This window comes from Camarhynchus parvulus, chromosome 2 (genome assembly GCF_901933205.1).
Source record: "Camarhynchus parvulus chromosome 2, STF_HiC, whole genome shotgun sequence".
Classification (NCBI taxonomy): Eukaryota; Metazoa; Chordata; class Aves; order Passeriformes; family Thraupidae; genus Camarhynchus; species Camarhynchus parvulus.
Window position 1 is genome coordinate 36,957,077 of NC_044572.1, and position 22,592 is coordinate 36,979,668.

Genomic DNA, 22,592 nt, shown 5'->3' on the forward strand with positions numbered 1-22,592 from the left:
AGATGAAGGGAGAACATAATTAGGGCTTCTCATATGAAACTACATTTTGCACTTGATGTTTCCTATGATAACTTGTGTGATGTTTTATTTGAGTGTACTTCCATTATCTGTTTCCCTTTGTTATGTGTGCAAACCTTCTCTAACATCCTCCTGTAAATAAATCTTTTGCTTCCTCTAACCAAAGATAAAGTAGAATTAGTTTAGTTTTAGAATTTTTATGTTGTCTTATGTATTCAAAAACCATAAAGAGGTGCAGAAAAAAAAAAGCTTGTTAGCTTTAGTGTATTTTAAAAACTCATTAAAAATAGCCTAAGAAGTGTTTTATCTGGTGAGGGCTATTTCCTGCTTTATTGCACTATTTGCTTCAAAGTTTATGCTCCTGTATTTGCATAGACAGTAGCTGAGTCTTTCATTTTTAGATACGTATGTCTGGGAGCCTGAATATCAATACTTCTAAGAAGCATAATGGATCTTGGTTACTTTTCAATAATATTTTTTAAGTGTTCTGTCTTCTGGGAAAAAAAAAGGCAGGAGAACATCTCACCAAATTCATTCAATTTAATTGATAATAACCTTCCAATTGTTTAATTTTACTCTTCCATAACTATCCAGTGAAGTGTTTTTAATTTCTGCAACAGTTTCATTCCAGTTTTCAGATGTTGCCTTTCTTTATCCATTTTGTTTGTTTTTAAATTTATTGAACATCTTGACTGAAGAAAGCAATAATATCTGAAAAATTATCAGTACTTTATTGTCTACTCACAGGATTATTTGAATAGGAGACCTTCAAAATGAGTTGAGATCAGTGCAATGGTTCAGTGAAAATATGCACAGACTTTCTGGGTAATGGTAATGCATTATTTGCTGAATAAGTACAAAAAGGTTTGAGTATTTTGTATCTAAGGTGGAATAACTATAGAGAGAAGAATAACTATAGTGAGAATAACTATAGAGACAAGAGCTCAATTTTCTATTTGTGGGTCATTTAGTTTTTAGTGGAAGACAAACACTGGATACTAATTATGGCTATAAAATTATACTTTTTATGAACCGACTGGAGAGTTATTTTAAGTGATTTCCTGCAGTATACTACTTTGCCACCTGTGGGGGGAAAAAACCTATATCCATCCCTTCCTCCACTCTCCACACACACACTGGCATCTCAAGACTTGATCTGTGGTTTACAATTTCAAGAGAAAAAATTGATTTACACTAAGATTTCCTCTATTTGTATGTATATTTCTCTCTGTCCCACTACATATTATTTAATGAAGCGTTTTATCAGGAATTTATGTTTTTGAAGCAGTATGTTTAACAGCACTAAAACTCTGATATGTGTGGCATGACACTGTAGACTAAGGGGACTTGTGTGGCCATTACTATCTATCACAAATGTAAATGACTCAAAATCTTTTAAAAACTGTTTTAAATCATATGAAGTCCTTGAATCTCACATGTTTAATATGTAGAGACTTAAAACTATGGCATAAACCTTGTAGAAATTAATACAATCATTCATGACTTACACAGTAATTCAAGTATACATATTGTACTGAAAATAAGATGTTGAATGAAATTCATTGGAATAAGATGAGAAAGTATTAAATGCTATAAATTTTATTAGATCTCTTTAAAATGGAAGGTTTTTTTCTTTTTTCTTTCATCTTCTTATTCATTATTATAATGATTATAATTTCCTATCTTTGCAAGTGCGCAGAATGTCATTTCATCAACAATTTCTGTGTCAGGGGAACGCATCTAAGAAAATTGCATTTAGAAAGGAAATAGCAGTGTCTTGAAATTTTGAAGGTGGGGTTTCAGGTTGTAATAGTCTAAAATTCGAGAAAGGACCGAGGGAGTGGTTTGAAATTATCTCTGGGAATTTATTTCTAAGCAACAAATGGTCTCATCTGTGAATGCATATGAACAGAGCATGTAAACAGAGAGAGTCACATTGTTGATACACCTAATATCTGAAAGAGAAGGTCATAAGAAAATGTTCATGCTCTATGGATTGCCTAGTAATGTGAAAAAACAGTGCAAAATATTTATGCTGAGAAACAGTAGTAAGTTTCCTAAAGATTCTTCCTCAAAACATCAAAGTCAGGTAGGCAAGACCACTATAATGTTAAAAATCTTTCCAATAACCTTCCTTGGATACTTGTAAGGACAAGAGATGCTTGTCTGCACACAAGATGCTGTTTCCAAGCACAAAAACATCAACCTCAACCTTAAGGAGAAAAGTGCAAGCCACAAATGATTATTTCATGGAAGTATTTCTGTATCTTCAGGTAGATGCAGATAAGTGTTATGGTAATGGAGGCACCCTGAAAATTTTACTTGTATTACCTCTACTAACTCTTCTTTATTAGAGCTACAATCAGAAAAAAAAGTGTTTTTTTCATTTACTATCCTATACTACAGTGATAATACAATATTGTATTTTTCAATAAGATTAAAGTCTTTAAATCTTTTCTAGATAATCTAATCTAGGTAACTTCCATGGAAATTATCTGATGCTTAATAGTTTACCACACTTTTTGTGAATTAGCATGTGGTCTTTTTTCCCTATTTTTGGAATTATTTACGGCTATTATGTATGTGAATTGCTGTCAAACTGCATGGAGTAAGTCTGAGAAAAATATTTCAGGTTTTCCCTTGCAACTGGTCAAAAATTGGAAATGAATGAAGCAGTTTTGCCACTGCCCACTGAATAGTTTACTTATTTGATCTTTACTTTGTTTGCTGCAATATTTGTGTGAAGGAAAATCTGTTCATGAAATACCCAACACCCATGTCTTCTTTACATAGGTTGAATTTAGTGAAAAGCTATATCATGTGATTGATGTTTCTCCACTCTTTGGAATTACTTCTTTCTGCCATATTTCTGCAGTTCTATTGAGAAAATTGCCCATGAAGAAATTTTCACACTTCTGCAGTCACATCTACTAGCTTCTTTTCAAAGCAGAGCTAACAGTTCATTTTTCAGAAATATTTCAAGTCTTTTGCTTTTCTTTCAAGAATCCAAAGTCTTTCTTTGTAGAAAAGTCAATAAAACATATTTTAGCTATTCAATATGTTCAGGGATTGAGTCTGTTTTCAAAAGATACAGCATAGTATATAAGAAAAAAAGTCTTTCCAGTTTAGTGTGTTATTATAATGGTCATGATATGTGATGATTTTCTCGTGTGTCAGCTACTATGGGACTGAGATTAGCTAATCACAGTTAGGCACCCTCATAGTCAAAGAAAGCAACTAAAAAGGACAAACCTCAAAGGCTAAAAATCAAAGAAGTAGGTAAAAGAAATGACCCCCCTCTCTTGACATTGGGGTGCTGGTCGTTCATGCATGCAGCAGCCAAAGTATGGAGTTTGATAGAACATGTCATGTTAGTGCATTATATTACTGACCATGTCCTTCTGGAAGGAGTGACTTTTGTTATAAAAATACACACTCAGAAGATGCCTTCAGATTTCTTTTTTTATATGTACTAATGGGTAATTTACCCAAGAAAAACAGTATTTCCACTTGGATGTAACTTCTATATCACATTACTTTCCACTGTAAGAACAAATAGTAAGGAAGAGCAAATCAGACTGTCAGTTGCAGATGAATTTTGGGAGTCAGTGCTGCTATGATCCATCACACCCCAAAATGAATTTTCTTCCATTAATATCACTGAAAATGTTGTTTACTTGACAAACTTGAATGATCCAAGGCTTAGAACATACATCATAGCACTGCCTTAGGACAGGGACTGTGCCACTCCTCATGTTCCATGCAGTGATAAGCAACTTGGTGTCAAATGGTAATAAACTCTTCTCACTGGAGAAGTTTGCCTGGTAAAACAGCTCAGTGTATTCAATTGTGACTTTAACAGCAAAAACTCTGAATTAGAGTTACTCCATGCTAGCAGAAATCTCTTATTCAGAAGACCATCATGTTACATAATATCATGTGAATTGTGGTAAAGATTTTAAGAATTTGTAGTTCTTAACCATGTTCCTGCTGTTCATCTGAATTCTAGTCATCCAGCTAAAGCCACAAGACTTCTAAAAAAGAGCTGCTCTCAACAGAGTTGTAATGTGGCTCTTAAATGTGTTTCCCAGACTCTGACTGCCCACACAAACTAAATGGGGTTGTTTGCACAATATTCTCAAGTGCTAGTGACTAGGAGAAAATGATATTTGAGATTGCACCCAAAGGAAAATAGGAGGGAGAGTTATACTTGATAGCCATATTTTACGTTTTTAAATGTATAGTTGCTTAAGGGCTAATTCTAATCCTTTTCCATAATTTTCTTGAATGATAATACTCCTCAATGAGATGGATTTTTTTTCTGTTTAAGCAGTGGAAGAGAACAAATTTTCCTACTTAACAAAACACTATCCTGGTAGTACAATGATGGGTCTTGATATTCCACTGTAGATACCCAGTCCATTAGTATCGAGACATCGTATCTTGGGATGCTTAATTTCTTTAAGTCCCAGCAGTATATAATTTGGTCCAACTTCTTCTTTCTCGCTTTCTCATCAACACAATGCACCTGAGACTTCAGTTATATGTTATTTTGTATGATCTTTCAGTTCTCAAAGATTCTGACAAGAACTAGAAATTTTTACCATGTAGTTGGGTCTTAAATAGAAGCTGTCATATTTAAGTCATGTATTAAAGAAACTGTATTCGGATAAAACGTGTTTTCCTGAAGGTCATCAACTCTTCTTCAAAGTCCTTAAAGAATCCATAACTCTATTTACTTACAGCTTGTAAACCCCATATTTCTATTTTTGGAGGTTTTTTTCATCAACCTGCAGAAGTGACATCTTGTTAAGTGTTTGGTTTTTAAACTATTGCTACCTCCTGACTCTTATTTTGGGCACACTGGATTGTAATTTATCATCTGATATGACACAACCTTGCTTTGCTGCTTCATTCCAAAATTAGATAAGAAGTATATAAGACATATTGAATACCTCTGGATTTTCTGTGAGATTATTATTAGCTTCTCTTGTAATGACATGAAACTATTTATCATTATTCTTACTATTTACAAAGGAACTCAAGTTTGCTATTAGTGTTTCTTTCCTAAAACTGTATTTTTCCTTCATCAGGGGAACCAGTCTGATTTCTTTCTATTGCCAAACAGGTCTAGGCTTTCATTACAAATTTTCTATAGTTTATTTTGGTTGTTACTTAATATCTGTTCACTTCACTTGATATAACATTCTAAAAAAGAAGAAAAAAACACTGTTCCTCCACCAGCTTCAATAGGCTTTTAATAAGACATAATTTTGATTATATTATTGATATAATATGTATTTTATTATATTTTATATATCTATTACATACAATTTCTACATTTTAGTACTTAGTTTATTGACACTTAACCTTTGCTGTGCCTTTTTTTTTTCTTGTAAGTTTCATTTGATTTCATAGTGGCTCAAGCTCTTACACAATGGTATAAGATGATCATTACTTTCTTTTCCTACATAAACCCAATTCCAGCTCCCTCACCTGTTCATGTCAGCCTATGACAGAAAATCATCAAGCTAATTGTGGTTATAAATGTCTGGAAGGAAGATGCTGAACTGAAAAATCACACTTCCATTTGAATAAATTGTTCCTAGGCAATTTACTAGGAATGTTTATCTCAGCAGTAAAATAAAAAAATAAGAGTTTATATAGGGACAGATAAATTGTTCTTCAAACAATATGGCACTAACATTTCCTGGAAACTTTCCTAAAAGCTCTCTGGGCAGATTCTAATACCATTATCCTTGTATCATTAAATAAAATTTGCTAAAACAATCAGATACATGAAAGAGCCTGGACTTTGGGGAAAGTATTACTAGCTAAGGACAACCAATGTAAAATCACTTAAAGTAAAGTGAAAAAAAATACAAGAAATTAGAGATGAGTCAGTTATACCATCTAGAAGAGGGAGATAATGTAGAAAACTGTCTTCTCTGACAGTCAGTGGGCTTAACATACCTTATTCATCTAGTTTTCAATACAGGTTTGAATGGCTGCAGTCTAACAAAACATTACTGCCTATATGTATGCCACTTGCCCTAAAGGAACAGAGTTTTTGCTATCATTTAGTTCCCAGTGAACTAAATGAGACCAAAATTTAGACAGGTAAACTGAGGTATATTACATTGCATTTTCTGAAATTTAAGACTATGTCATGGGTGGTTATTGAATCACCTGCCTAATCCTGATATGGTACTCTGCTCTAACTTGATCATATGTTTAATCCCCACAGGATTTATTTTTTAAACAATGAAATCTAAAGAGAGAAAAAAATTTTGTCCCAGGGAAATCAGCTGCTTCAGGTAAAATAATCCTGTTCACTGGTAAAGTGGCTCAGCTGGCCTCCAGATAGCTATTTTTTTAACTGGGATTAGAAACTGAGATTCCACAAAACACATATTGCACTTTTAAAATTTTACAAGGGGAAAACATCCTAATGATTAATACGTTAGCTTGATGACTATCAGTTTGTGGCTTTTTTTCCATTTATACAATTTAGGAAACTAATCTGCATTACACCCCAAGTAGAACCTCAATTTTTTTAAACTAATTTTTTTCCCTTTTTTGAGCACCAGCTTCAGTTGGTGTTTTCCTACTATTCACTGTGTGAATGTGTCTGTGTGTGAATGTGTTGTATAGTAGAAACTAGAAAGAGGCAACTTGGTCAAGGCTGTAGCATGTCATACAGAGCTTTAAACCAAGAGAGGTCACCTGTTTCAAAACCTTATGAGCTTGCTTAGATTTCCCAGCTCTTTTATGCCCAGCTATGAAATAAGTTGCCCTTTCTTAGGAATTGAGCGTTGCTAGTGTGTGGATTTCACACTGGAAGCTTGTGAAAAAGAAAATAGTCACCAACAGGTGAGTAAAAGCCATTAGAACATTCAAATAAGGAAAGTAATTGTTTAGATCTTTCCAGTTATATCATGTCATTGGAATGTTATTGGAATGTACCATGTATTTGGAATGAAAATCTTACAGACTCATGTAGACATGATAATTGCGAACTTGGAAGACATTCGGGGGATAATGAATGGTCCCCATGTTCTGGTGTTTACTGCTGTGATTAATGCATAAGCGCTTAACGGGAGTGAAATATATAAATAAATTAGGAACTGCAAGTGTATATAGATTACAATTTTAAATTTATTTCATGGCTGAAAAAGCTGTTGGTTTTTTTTTATAAAAATGCATTTTCTATAATTTTTCAGTGTATCTTTGCATGGGTTTTAGAGATATTGTGTTTATTACAAGATTTTTTTTAAGGGATATGTGTTCACCACCAGTGGAAATAACAGATTGAGAGAATCCATGCAGATGGAGCTAATTAGCCATGGGATCCAACCAGGAGAAAAATCACAGTCATGGTTTCACAAATTCACTGTTATTATCTCTGCATGCGTCTTGAGGACTTAGTGCCCGAAGGGGCTTCAGGTCTGTTTCGTATTGGGTTGGTAGGGAAAGGGTCTACAGGGTAGAGAGAAAAGGGACTCAGAGGAACAGGACTCAAAAAGTGGAAAGTAATTGCATCAGCAGGGAACCGTGGTCACAGGGCGTGTGGAGCAGAAGCCCATTTTCCTACACAGTGTGCAAGAGTGATGTGATTCCTAGTTCCAAGACTCTGAAATCGGAGATCTTGGGTCCTCCCTGTTGGGTGCTTTCAGGTCAAGTTTACCTTTGTGTTCAACAGACAAAAAAGCCCCTCACTACTTGGAAGGCTGACATTCTTTGCTCAAGGTTCACGCACAGCAGTGTGTGCAGAAATGAGTGGGGAAGGAGGAGATCGTGGATGGCTTAAGACACATTGGTGTTTGTTAATACAATGTGTGTCTGTTTTAAACAGAGTATAAGTCTTGTGGAAAAGGCCGTGTGGTTAAATATTATTTAAGGACTTTTCTTAAAGTCAATAGGGTAGACTAGACTCTATACTGAGCCTTAATTTTCTTGAATCCTGACTTTTTTTCTGCCTAATTTGAACTGAAACTGAATTATGTAACAAAATAAGAACTCAAATTTTCCCAAAGGAAGATGTTTTGCTCTTTTTTCCCCTCTCTACATCAAGAAAAATATATTATTTTAGATATATGTGTGCTGTGCTTCAAGATAGGTGTAGTGAGTTAAGCAGTTTGATATTTTCTGCTATTCCTCCTGATTTGGTTTTAGGCGACTTTTTAATGATATTTTTCATGTCAGAGACATTATTTAAATGCTCTGTTTTGCTTTCCTGAGCACATGACATGTGTGACTCACAAGACCAGTTAAAATGATCCTTTCCTATCTCACATTAAAAAAATTGCAATAAAATAAATTCAGACTTTTTTCCTTTAGTAATAATCTTTGTTATTAATATTTGGTGAGAGGTGCTAAAGCAGAAGAGAGATTGCAGTCTTTGTCCCATCTTGAAACAATCAAACACAGCTTTAAATATGAGGTTTTCACAGGCTGAAGTTTTTGTTAGAACATACTTAAAGATAGTGTGAATATCTTTACCGTTGAATACCTTTGTGAATATCTTTAAGCATACTTAAAGATATTCAAATGTATCTCTTGCAGAAAAAATTTAAGTCACTAATTATCCAAATATTTTGGGGTCAGTAGTATATGATTTAAGAATCAGCTCAGAGATTAAATGTCCCTCTTGCCTTGTTTATAAGTGTAAACTTAAAATTGTTGCCCTTCATGTTGTAGGAAATGATTAAAACTCACCTCATCTGAGAGCATTTGGAACAAACTCAGCACTAGAGAAAACCATTAGTTTTGAAGCCCTTGAATTATCTGAAATCTCCAAAGTTTTATATTATTGATGCCTGTGTTGAATTTCAGATTGTTCTTTCAATTGTCATCAGCTTGTAGAAGCTGCTGCACAGTAAGATTAACAAACAATTTCTAAAATATTAAATAATGCATTAGTATTTTCTATTTTCACATTAGTAAATAAATTATTAGTTGTAAGAAAACATTTATTTAAAAAAGGAGAAAGAAATCTTCACTTTCTTAACAGAAATCTCCAAAAACATTGTGGAATATATAATTCCTAGAAATAAAACAATCTCTCAGAATAAATGGTCACTTCTAAACTTGTGTTAAAGATTTTGTTGTGCTCTTAGAAGTTTCTTGCCTCAGGAGTTCTTTTCTTGTGTATTCCGTTACAGATTTCTCAGTAAGTACTTTAGCACAGCAGTTTAGTTGTAAATAAGATTGCGCAGATGAAGAAACTGTTTACACCCAAGTATAGCTCAGAAGGTTGTTAAAAAATACAAGATCGGTCACTCTTCCCACCCTCTGGACTTTTATCGAACAAACTAGATGCAGAAAGAAGCACTTAACATTTCCTTTTTTTTTTTTGTATATATCTATTATCTGGGGCTGTTGCCCTAAATTGCTTTGATAGGATGGCAGAAAAGGGTGCAGTGCAGAAAAATCTCTAATTTCCTCAATCTTGAGCAGTGAATTGCATATGCACATTGATAAGCCTTTGGTGTACTGGATGTACTTAGATTTAAAGCAAGAATTTGTCTCCTTTACTGTTAAAGCTTTAGTAGTTTCACAGACACTAATGGGCAATAAATAAGCAAATACTTTTTCTGACTTTGATTACTGTGCTTTGGAGTTTGTGACACAAATGAGAATGAGCAGTTTCAAAATACTAGTGATGCAAATATCTTTATCTTTCTTATCTCTATGAAAAAAGTCTTCATGAAGGTGTTCTGTATGTGACTGGTGTTGCCATACTGATCTGGAAATGTGGCTAGTAACCAACTGTCTCTACAAAGCACCTGTGGAGCTAAACTCACTGCCTTGATCATTATGAACCATGGGAAATTATGCTATATTCCCATCTTAGCTATATTGTTGAAAATTTCATAACATTTTTGTAGCTTTAAGAATGCAGGGACAGCTGAGACTACTTCATGAGGTAATCTAAATCATTATATCTCTGATTTCACTTATATCTTCTCTTCAGCGTGAGGGCCTGGTTGAAGGAAAACATCCTTAAACCATGAACCAATTATAACCTGCAAGACCTCAGTCTGTGAACCAGATACCTGCCAATGTGTGTCTAGGTCACTTTGTGTTATGGTTTTACACAAAATCCTAAAAAAATGCAGAATCAAATGATTCTGTGCCAAAAAACTGAGAAATTCCTCAAAGATTTCATTAATTTACGGATTTCATTAATTTAGGAATTTAATTAATTGACTCCACTGGGTCAAGGGAGGTAGAAGCCAAGGTCAAACTGTTGCAAATAGTATAGGTTTATTACTAGCGAAGTACAGGTTAACCAGTATGACAAATGATCATAGCAGGCTGTCTAGCTTCTAGCTGCAGAAGACAGCATAAAAATTTTATGATAGTGAAACCTGACAAATTATTATTCTTCAGACCCAGAGCATTAGAACTTGGGATTTGATCAAAATTTATCCTAAATGAATCTTTTCTGATACTCCAAAGGAGTGATCCAGCATGACTTTCTCTGCGTGCTGAACCTCTCTTTTGTTTTCTTTTGCCCCCAATGGGGAGGAAAAAGATTGTTTCCTGTCTTCTTGAATATTGTGGTAAACAGGCTTGAAGAAAAGGTCATACTTTATGCAGTCTTAGTGTAGCCTACCTAAAGAACTTCTAGGGAGAAATGCAAATCAATCTCTTTTTTTCCCCTAAAGATATCTTGCTCTGAAACACCAGCCTTAATGGTTGGCTGCATCCTTTTCTGACTCTGTAAAAGTTACATGAGTAGTTCTCACTAATGTTAGTAGAAACAGGGTGCATAGCTTGAGGACAGATTATAGTCTTTGTCTTTTAGGACATGAAAATAATTGAGACTTTGTTGTCAAGTCTTGAGTTTTTTTCCAAGTGCTAATGTGTTTTGGCAAGACGTCAAAAGTACATCTCATACTGAAAGACACGCATCCTGGAATGTTAGATGGGAGCATACAAAATACACAAGTCACCAAGCAATTCATATCACTTTTGTGATCTCCACCACAAAAAACCTTTTATTCAAGTATGTTCAGAATTTTTCAGTTGATAAAAAATGGTTATCCTTGGGGATGACATTCATCATCTGTGCTAAGTAGCTATCACTAAATCACATTTTTAAATAAAATAATTAATGATTTTTTATTTCAAAAAAATGTGAGTAAATTTTATGGACAAAAATAATACCCTTATTTTTTTCATTTAGAAAAATACCAATATTTGTACAGTTAATGATCAATGTGTGTGGATGTTGTTTTTTAATTCAAACACCCTTTTAAATCAGTGAGTGATAAATATTTTAGATATTTTATTTGCTCCTTGAAAAGAAAAATGCTTTCATTGGTTTGACTCCGTGTATGTACATCTCTTACTACCATGGTTTTTTTGTTTCTGTATTAGATTATTGTTCTGGTATTTATGATGCAGAAGAAAACCAATCAGCATTATTCTGGATTCCTGGTGCTGTGCCCAGGAATTAAGAAATCACTGTCTCTGATTCTGTTCATTCTTTGTCAAGCAGATATTATTTTAAATTTCCGAACAACATATGTCAGCAAGTCTGGCCAAGTGATATTTGAAGCAAGATCTATTTGTATCCACTATGTGACTACGTGGTTTATCATTGACTTAATTGCTGCACTTCCTTTTGATCTTCTTTACGCTTTCAACGTCACTGTGGTAAGTACTAACTTGTCTTCTCAATAGTTCCCTTTTTTTCAAGAGGGGTTCGTTGATATGGGGTTTTTCCCCCAGATCTGAAGACTGACATTGAATTAAATAAAATACCTAGCTGTCTTTTACAGCTTTGTGATGTATTTTCACCCTCGATCTACCAATTTTTAATTCAATTCTCTTTGCTTTGTAAACAGTTGCATCTATGTTAGCTTCATGTCTAATTACTTTACTCTAATACAGTTTGCTATGACTTTTGCTCTCTTATAGTGCATAAATTCAGTCCTTAATTTTTCAAGACTCCTACTCTTTTACTGTGGTAAAGTAAATCATTGTTATGATCAGCATGTTTATTTAGTCAGGAATCCTCTTTCTCTTTACTTGTGGGAATTTTCATGAAAAAAATTACAGCATGACTACCAACTTTTTGTATGTTCTAACATGTATTGTTTACAATTGTCATTTACTTTGACTTTGGTTTCAACTATTTTTTTTTTTAGGAATGTAATGACAAAAAGCTTAATCTGCTTTGAAAATCTTTTGTTCTAAAATTAGGTGATGTCACAATCATGATGGATTATATTTGTGTAGGCTTACTTATGCTAAGACAAAGGTTTTTATTCTGCTAGCCCTATTGGATTTTGTAGAGTAGGGATCTACAAAGCAAAATTGCAATAAGCAAGCAAGCAAACAATCCTCCCCCAGAAATGAACCCTCTGAATCAAAAAGTTTCATTTTTGAAAAAAATATCAGCAGATGTTTCTTAATTTTGTGGATTTTTGTCATAAAAAACTAAGGTTGTCAGCTGTCCACTTTCTAATTCCCATAATTTTGATCTTTCATAAACAGATGCACTCAATTTCATTACAAGCGAGTTACAGAGAAGTACAGAGATGATAGGAAAAACACATACCAAAAAACACCCCAACAAACATAGAAAAGAACTAGCCAGGAAGGGTCCCATACAAAGTGTCATGCTTGGTTTTATAATTTAGTTTCATTTCCTTCAATGAACTCCCTTTTCATGTCATTTATTACATAATGAACCACCAATCTAATGCTAGTGAAGATGCTTTTTAGAACCTGATAGTTTCACATTGTTCAGTTTCCTTATAATTGGGTAATCTATTTCAACATATTACTATCTCAGTTTATCCCTTACACTCCAACCAAACAGCCAGCATAATAACATTGGCTTAATTTCTATAAATAATTTTCATTAAGTTAACCATGTTTACTTTTACAGTCAAAGAAAAATTTAAAAACCTGAAAATAAATTTTTGTCCCTACTGGAAGGACTGTACTTAATTCTGGAAAAGAAAGTACTATCCAATGATTATTTTTACAATTAAAATGTCATGTTATTAAAAATGCTGTCATAATATGATTAATACATATCTCCTGTCATACTTTGAAGCCTTTTCCCTGAATGAGACCTCTGTATGATTCCTTGATGGGAACACAGTGCCTTACTGTATCATATCTCCTGTCGTGACAAGACTTGGCAACTGTTAATATAAACCTCAAGATAACAATGACTTATCAGTTGTCTCAAAACGGGGGGAGGTGTTAATCACACTACGCTGTTTCCAGACTTCATGATTTAACAAGCCATTTCCTCATGTCTGTTCTCAGATTTTCACTTCATCGACTTTCAGATGTTGCCTCAACAGAACGGTGAGAAGGGGCATCAGGGAGCATCTCATCCCTTTGCTGCTCAGGTCCCGGCACAAGGGCCAAACACTTAGGGACACTCTAAATTCTGCAAGCCATAGGTATAGTGCCATACATACCAGTGTATATATGGCACAGATATGTCACACCCCAGCTGGAGATTGATGGAGCCAGAGTGCATGTAAATGCTGTGGAGTCATTTGCTGGTTTTGTAAATATTTTGAAAGAAACAGAAGTTAAACTATATGAGTTGGCTCTACTGCCTTTACACCTTACCTGGATTCTGCCCTAGCATTAAAATCAGGGACTCTTGGGAGATCTGAGACCACAGGCACATTCCTTCCTATCCTCAGTGCATGCCTAGCTCCTTCCTTTGTTCATCTGACATAAATGTTCTCTTAATATACGGAAATATGTTTTCAAATGTTGCCATAAAAACCAGGCCATTAAACTCTAGTTATAATGATTAAATTGCTCCTTTTTGAGTAGCTATCAATGGTTTTAGGGCATTAGCATCATTTTTTGAGGCAAAGCAAATAACCAGGTGGACAAAAAATAATTAAAATCTCTCCCATCAGTCATTTCTTAAAATGTATGCCATTTCTTCATTAATTCATTTTTTGTGTAGGAGATGATTCTTCTAAACAGAGAACTTCATCATTGGTTTGTAGCAACTTTATTTGTTGTCAGTAGTTCTCAGGACTATGCTGATTGAGTTTGTGTTAATCTCAGATAAAGTTCTGTCCCTGTCCTTTTGACAGAAAAACGTTAACCCAGCTAGTCTAAAATTATTAACAAAATTGAAAATTTTGATGATTTTATATCTGTGGGCAAAGAAAAATCTTTGCAGGCACAAGTATGAGTGCTGACTCCTTATTTTGTCTTCCTAAATTTGTGACATAGAAAAAGAAGCTGCCTGATGGCATTTTAGATCTTCCAATGACATATTGGGCACAATACCAGAGGAGCATTTGGCATGACTAATGAGAAAATTCAGTGCAATAATACATGATTAATTACATCTGTGTTTAATTTTATGAAGAAATGATTTTGAATGGGGCAGTCCTTAGGCCTTAAAATGAAACCTGCTTCCACATTAAAAAGAATATTATGATATATGATTCGTGTCTTTATATCTGTAGCATAACAAAAATGGTCAGAATTTATGGAAGATTGATAACTGGCAGGGCACACAGAATTATAAGTCCTTTTGCAATTTCCTGTTTGTGGGAATCTTAAAAAAAGAATGAAATAATTTCACCAAAGCTATCATTATTTAATTGTGATGTTTTACAACATAGGCTCCCATGGGAAGATGAAGGCTCCAATGTGTAGGCCATAGCACATATACAATCATTATATAAAAACACATTATACAAATGTTTGTATGTTACTGCTACACCTTGAAGAGTCAGTCATGAATTTATGTTTAAGTGCATTTATGTTATAAGTGCAACAGAACCATGTTTGATTCAAACAAGCTGATGAGAGAGAAAGAGATTTTGTGAAATTAATTACCCCTGAAACAGAGGCGGTTGGTACAGTTTCATGGCAGTTAAAGAATAACTATAAATTAAAGCTATATGATTGTAATAATATAAACCTGGCAATTACTTCAAATATTTTGCAGCCTTCTGCCCTATATTTGCAGATATTCTTGGGTTTAAGGCCACAGACACAACTAATTCTCTGGCACTGTAGATGGAGAATGACATAGAAATGAAATGCAAGAAACAACCTTGTAAATATTTGTGTGTTCAAATGTCAGACCTTATTTTAACAATGTTTTTTGAAAAAATGCCATATTTTTGTTGGTTTTCTTTTTTTCCTTTCTGCGTGCATGAAAAAAAATGTAAAGGTTCTCGAGAAAAAAAAACCCACATTAAATAACGGGGTGCAAATATTGCCCTTTGAAGAGTCTCATGGGAGAATTACTTATGCACTACCAAAACTGTAGTGACAAAAAAAAAAATAATGCTTGTAGATTCCTTATTTTCTTCTTTACAGGTTTCTCACATACTTAATTCCTGAGAGTGGAATATAATCAATGAGTTGTTAAATCTTTTGAAAAAATCAAAAACACCTGATGTTACAAAATATGTCAGCCACCTCAGATTTAGCTGTTGATGAATGCACACCAATAAAATTTAGATTTCAGATTGTTATCTTTGGTAACAGAAAGGCTGAGCATCAGGATATTCTGGATTAGCGAAAGCAAAAGGATATTGATCGAGCTGTGTTTTTAGGCTTGTTTTTGGGAGTGCTCTTTACTGTGCTCTGGGAGTGCTGCGGCAAGACATGTCAAGTCTGATGTTACTTTTCCAGCTGATGTGGGTATCCTGCATCAAGCAGGCCTTAATCCTACTGTCTCATTAATGGAGGAAGCAAAAAACCCCTTACTGTTAGTAAAAATTATGGCTATTTAATCTTAGACAAATACATTAAAACTGTTTGGATCCTAATCTGTATATTGTTTGCTAACTCTGTTTGCCCAACAGCTGAAGCGCAAGCCAAGTACATTCACAGCAAAACTGGGCTATGTGCAATATGGTATGGAGGTCAGTTGCAGGATGCTCTGGAAGGGTTGGGGTTATCCAGAGACTGTTTGCTTTATGCTGTAACTCCCCTAAATCCAGAGCCATAAACCTCATAAACTACTGTATACTTAGGGTGCTGAGCAGATTAGGTGCTGCTTTTGCCACATAAACTTGAAAGGCAATAATATTTTAGTTAAGGAATTTAAGAAGCAGTATTAGAAGTTTTAATGAAAGCTTTTTTGGACTACTACTTAGTGCAGAGCAGTAAAATATGCCCAGGTCCCTGTTAAACAGGGGCCACAGGGTCCTGTGTGATTTAACACAGGGTTAAATCTCAAGAAAAAAGTCTGTGCCTTCTCTAACTTCTCTGCTTTATTGTTCTGCAAAATAACTGCTATTTGTTATTGCCTCTTCCACGCAAAATTTTTTTCCATGCAAAATTACAGGCTGGTTTCATCTTATACACAGTTAAATTAGGTCTGCTGTTAACTGAAGCTGTGTGCTTGGAGATACTTATTTTGTGGTTTCGTATTGCAATCGAATGATCTTTGGTCAGTTTGACAATTGTGTTTCTCTTCTAGAGCTCTGAAGAATCAGTTTTTCACAAACACAAATTTTTAAGATATATCTGAAAGAAAACTGCATGAAAAAAAGATAACATGAAAGATCTCCTAGTATTTCAAGCTTGCTTGGTTTATATCAGAAATAGTAATTGTGTATTTACACATCAACATTTCACACTTTTTTTTTAACATCTTCTTTGCTGTTCTCTGCTGTCTTAAGATTTAGTCCAGTCAGATGTGCAGCTGAATGAAGAGTGGGCAACATTTCACAGAGCTTTAGAATTTCCTTTCTTGAAACAAGAGGACTGTGTGATAGAAGTAAGCTGCTGCCAAGCTGTTTGGGTGCTGACAAGTGGTTTTTCTCTCCCTGTTCTCCCAGGTTTCCCTTGTCCACCTTCTGAAAACCGTGCGGCTCCTGCGGCTGCTGCGCCTCCTGCAGAAGCTGGATCGCTACTCCCAGCACAGCACAATCGTCCTCACGCTCCTCATGTCCATGTTTGCCTTGCTTGCTCACTGGATGGCCTGCATCTGGTATGTCATAGGGAAAAGGGAGATGGAGCAGAACAACCCCCTTACTTGGGACATAGGTAAGATCTTCCTTCCCGTATGGACATATACATGGGCATGTATATATCCTTAAATGTGTGTAAATATATAAAAGTGCATGTATAAGTCACTCAAAATTTCAGGTTTTTGCTCAATCTTATACCATTATTTAGTGCTGTTTGTACAGAAAAGAAAGAGACTGGCACTCTCTGAATTTCAGGTCAATCTGAAGATGAGGGTTAAAATAAAAATCAGTTGGAAAAAATATGAAACCATTTTAGATTTTTAAGAGTGATTCAAAGTTGGGAAAATTCAGGATCTGTATAGGAAATGACGAGACAGACTGCGTAGAAGAATACATTAGACAACTCATCCTGGTTTTGCAAATGAGGAAAATTCATCAACCAAAACATTCCCTCAAGTGTGCAGATTATTTCTTCCTATGCATTGAAACAGATAGGCCCTGAAATGTCTTCAAGTTAAAAACTCCCTTTGAAATTACTATTTAAAGGATCTGCAGGCTTAGATTTTTCAGAGCAGATGCTTATCAATGTTTATAATGTTCATCAATGGAATGCTCATTTTTGGTCCAATCTTTAGTTTCTACCCCAGCCTTCATTCTGACCTAAGTGTTCTACATTAACTCTTCAGCTTTCTGAAATGAAACATCTTCTATAAGCAAGGTTTATCTAAAGGTGAAACAGTTCCCCAAGAAAAAAAATATTTGATGTGGGGAAAATAATGCGAACACCTGTGACAAAAGCCTCAGTGATATGCATTCAAACTGCAGATTACCCTATTCTTATCTCCTTTAATTTCTTTGATTTTTCTTACCCCCATTATCATGTCTCTAAATATCACCTAATTATGATAAATATGAGGGAAAAATAACAATCATATAAAAGTGCTCAACCTCAGAGAAGCCAGGATGCTGGATCAGGAAGAGAAAAAGAAGAAAGTTCAAGAAATATGTGTTTCTAGTTTTTCAAAAGGTTACTTAAGGATTTGTGGAGTCTTCTTATTCTTCTAAGTGGATTGTTGATTTGTCTTTTCATTTATAAACCAGGTCTGTGACCTGCTGCTAAACTCTTTGTAGAGAGCAAACTTCTGACAGAAAAGACTGCAGCTCTAGGGGAGAATATACAATGAAAGCCCACTGTGCAAAAATTGGTCAAATACCGCAAACAGAGAAACAAATCTAGATAATAATAATAATGATAATAATGTCTCTCTGGTGGGAAGTAGGTCTGAAGGCACTTTGTCAGCTTATGTAGGCCACAAACAATAGCTGCTTTCAAAGCACTCATTGCAGTCCAAATGATGATGGTGGGCTGCATCCTTGCTCCCTGGGTAGGGCTGTTGGCCATGCTCCCCATGCTCCCTTTTCCCTGAGGCAAGGCCATATTCAGAAAACACTCCTTGTGGGGCTCTTGGCATTTATTACTATGAAAACATTAACCTTCTCCCATCAGTTTTGTCCTTTCTTGGGCAACAGCAGTAATAACCAAATGTTCCAACAGCCTCACTAGAACCAATCCCAGTTTAACTGGAACAGAGATATTTCCCAGAAGTCCCACTTGTGTCCCAGTGCAGGGGATTGTATCTGGGTTATCACAAACTGATCATCTTCCAGTGGGCTTCCCAGGCTGGAAGTGCTCCTTAACAGCCCCTCACCACCAGCTTACCTCAGCCTGTGACAATGAGGGACATTCCCTGGACATCTGTAGGTAGTGCATTTCCACATTGGATGGGCCAAAGCACTTAGTGGTGTGTGCTCACAGACTTTCGCCTTCTACAAGGAAAAAGGGCTTCTCTATTGGGCTTACAGATAGGTAGGCATTCTTTTAGGGTTCTTCTTTCCTAAAGGTATGAGTTTGCATTTTTGCCTGGAAGGTTGTTCCATAACCTTCGTGGATGGTCTCTAAAATATTTAGATGCTATAAATTTATAATAAAAATGATATTGCAATGACTCCTGTAATGCTCCTACAGATATTAGTTCTAGAGCTAAGTTAAATAATTTATAGCTTTGGGGATTTGTTTGGATTTTTTTTTGTTTGCTTGGTGGGTTGTTTTTTTTATGAAATGGTTTTAAAATGTTAAAGGTTTAAAATGTTAAGGTATTAGATACTGGTTGAAAGAAAAGAGCTCAGAAAATTCCAGATATCTGTCATGAAGCTGTTGTTTTGCAAGTACCACTCCAGCACTGACAAAATTTCTGGTTAAGCTTATGAGCATATATGAGCACAAAAATTTAGATTATGTAATTTTTTCAATCAGTACATTCTACTGCTCTCTACATGCAAACTACTTGCTGATGAAACACAATGAAATTAAGTCTTGGTCCTCTGTGTACCTTTTGCTATTCTGGTGATTATATGTAGCCAACGTTTCTTTGTCAATTGAGAAAACTTCAAATGACAAGTTCACTACACTTCATAGCATCCACACTGGGGATAATTTGAGGGGAGAATAGTAGTTGTAATTTAGAGTGTGAGTGATTAAGCAAAGTAAAATGGGGTCTGGAAATAATAATAAATCATAAGCAAATAATGCACACTGGAGAAATCTTGCTTGGAGTATAATTAAGGTAGTATTACTGTAAGGCACTGAAGATATTCTCTTCACCTGAAGGAAGACCTCAGCTGAAAAATTTGTGCTGTTTTGAAGAGCATGTAAAAGAGGTTTCTTACTGCAGGCAAAGCAGTAGAATATGATCCTTACTCTTATACTTCAAGGTTTTAATTTTTTAACTTTTAATTTCTATATACCAGAACTGGAGACTCAAGTTTCCATCAATGCATCATATACAGAGTTTATTTCAGCCTTTGAGAGGCTTTCTAAAGGCAAACATTAAAAAAAACATACAAAAATTACAATTCCAATTTTTTTTTTATTAAAGGAAATGTGTCTCTTCCTTGGAAATTCTATTTTTTATTCTTCACTGGAATGTCTCAGGTGATGTCCACTTGAAAACAGTATGGCACCATGAGTATGGATGCTGCAATGTATGGAATAGCTGAAATATAGGGATGGGTTTGTTCTAAGAAAGGAAAATTATCTCTGGAATGAAAAGATTTATTTGCTTTTTATGTTTGTCGCTATTTTTGGGGGGTAGAGGCAAAGGGAGAAAAAAGCTATTAGCTTTTACTTACTCCATTTAGTGCTTCCTCAGACAACCTGTAGCACAGATTTCAAGACTGAGGCTTGCTAACACTTAAAGCAAACATTTTAAAGCTGCAGTACTGTTAACAGAATACTTTGAACCTTGCTGTGCCATCAGATATGCACCATGGCCCAGATCTAGCAGCATTTGCTTCCTGTATCTATTTCTCTAGCTAATTTAAACAACTGTGGTGCTTAATTTGCATTCGAATAGGGGCAATGGGAGTGATAACATTGTTCCTATGAAAATACCCAGAACAGAAAATGGCATTTGCTTTGTTCTTCCTGGACCTAATTCCTGTAAGCCTTTATTTCACTTGTTGTCCTTATTCAGGCAACATTCCCATGGCAAACAATTTAAAAACATGGTTATATTCACAAATGTAGTCACGTGGTTGTACAAGGAGAAAAGTGAAGTGTCTGGGTCTATTACTGATGAACTGTCCTGATGTGGGGGCCTTGGGACATAACATTAAAAACTGGATCTCTTGCTTAGCTCTAGTATTGTTAGATTTAACTGATTACATTATTCGGAAGATATGCACCATGGGCACTGCTTTTAGCCGCTGGAAACCTTTACCTCAGCAAGTTCTCCCATCTTAGGAAAGAGTTGTTCCATGTGCAGCATTTTGACTCTAATGTCTGATAAAACCACAGCTCCTGGACACATCATTCCCACCCACTGGAGACAATGGTACAGTTCTTGCCCTGCTTTTCCCTTTTGGCATTTTCAGGTCCCTCTCTGTTAATTTCACTTTGTTCCCCTCATTTGTTTTCATTGGTGAAACAGATGTCTCAGGGGACATGGCATGATCCCCACCAACCTGTAAAAAAATAAATTTTCTGTTCACTGACACAGAGTAGGGGCTAGACTGTGTTTAGGTTTCTGGCTGATACTAACAATCCAGTTCCATTGGCTCCCATTTCTATAGTTTAATTGGCATCAGATTTAGGCATGGGATCTTTATTCGCTGATTGCTTTTTGGTATTAATATATACTGAGCTATATACAATACACTTTAAAGATCTTATTAAACACAAGAAAATTATTTTTCTACTTGACTCTAGAGGAAACATAATACTGAAAATATTTCCTGTTGCTGAAGGCATTCGTTCTGTGAGAACCATGCGAGCTGTTGAAACCCAGCTGTCTTGAGTGTAGCAAGGAGATTAGGAGAGGGCCAAGAGTGAGGATGCTGGCTCCCTTAGATAATCAAAACTGTCAAGTATAATTTGTGTCACTGTCTCAAAAAAACTTTCCTTCCTATCCACCAGAAATTTAGCTGCAACTTTTTATTATTCCTACAGTAACACAACATTCTGGCTATGGATGGGGTTCTTATCAATGGAAAATATACTAAAATAATAACCTGTGTTTTTTATAGTTAATAAATGTTTTCTTTGGAATAAGCTTTAAAATCAGTCCGTAAAGGACATTGTTCTTCAGCTATTTAAATCTTTATTTCAGCTGAATACCTTAATTTTCATCTCAGGTTTTTAGTCATTTTCTATTAGTTTTTTAATGTACAGCACTTTTGAAAACAATAACTCAATTGTGCTGGGACCACATATTCCGCAATATAAAACTTCCCACACACACTGTGTTTATCACACTCTTGCAGTCAGAGCCTTTAAAAGGACTTAGATGCTGGCTCCCAGTGAACACTCACAATTAGCTGTCAGTGGCAAGGTACAGGAAAAGGTGCTCAGCACCTGAGTAGTGCCAGTAGGAAAGGCTGAAAATAAGGCTGTGCCTTCAGGGTCTTTCACTCAGGTGTTATGTGTCCCATGTTGGACTGAAGTGAACAGCCTGAATTCAAAATACTACCTTCCCCACTGAGTTCTTCAATAAATTTAGATGGAGGGACAAGGTGACTGAAAGATCTCCACTTGGTGCAGATAGTAGAGAATCTCCAAGTATCTTAAATCTCTAAGGATTGTGATGCTTCTGGCCCAATGCAGAAGTTGGCTGAAATGGGTTTTCCAAAATGTAGGTGTCCTATATACTAGATGCAAACTTTAAGCTAAAACCTTGAGTTCAAGTTTCAAAATTCTACCCATGTCCTTTGTGGTCCCCACATAGCTTCACTCTTGTCAGAATTTTGTAATTCCAGCATCAAGTTGGAATATCCATTAAGAGAGACATTTACCTGTAATTCTCTTGAGTTTCAACAGCCTGGGAAGTTTTAGTGCCAGGAAGCTTTTCCCTAGTTTATGCTAAGAAACCAGAGGGAGCTGGTTTTAGTTTTCACAAGGTTCTGAGAAATTTTAGCAGGAATTCTGAAGGTACAGATTTAAAGTTCACGATAGATACTTGTGGCATTGGTGTATTTATTCAGGTTAAAACTCAGGCTATCCTCTTCTCAGAAGAAAGATTATTTTTAGGTATGTGTGCATCTGCTAGTTCTTCCACAAATATTGTATGTTAG

The 22,592-nt window shown here is 35.3% G+C and overlaps 1 protein-coding gene across 1 annotated transcript in view; it reads left to right on the plus strand.

Annotated features, from left to right (window-relative positions):
* The window catches only part of KCNH8 (potassium voltage-gated channel subfamily H member 8), a 176,421-nt gene that overhangs the window by 92,053 nt on the left and 61,776 nt on the right, over positions 1-22,592 (plus strand). The window contains exons 6-7 of the mRNA XM_030943733.1: positions 11,528-11,685; positions 16,833-17,040. Coding sequence (XP_030799593.1) covers positions 11,528-11,685; positions 16,833-17,040 — 366 coding nt within the window. The remainder of the gene's footprint in view (positions 1-11,527; positions 11,686-16,832; positions 17,041-22,592) is intronic.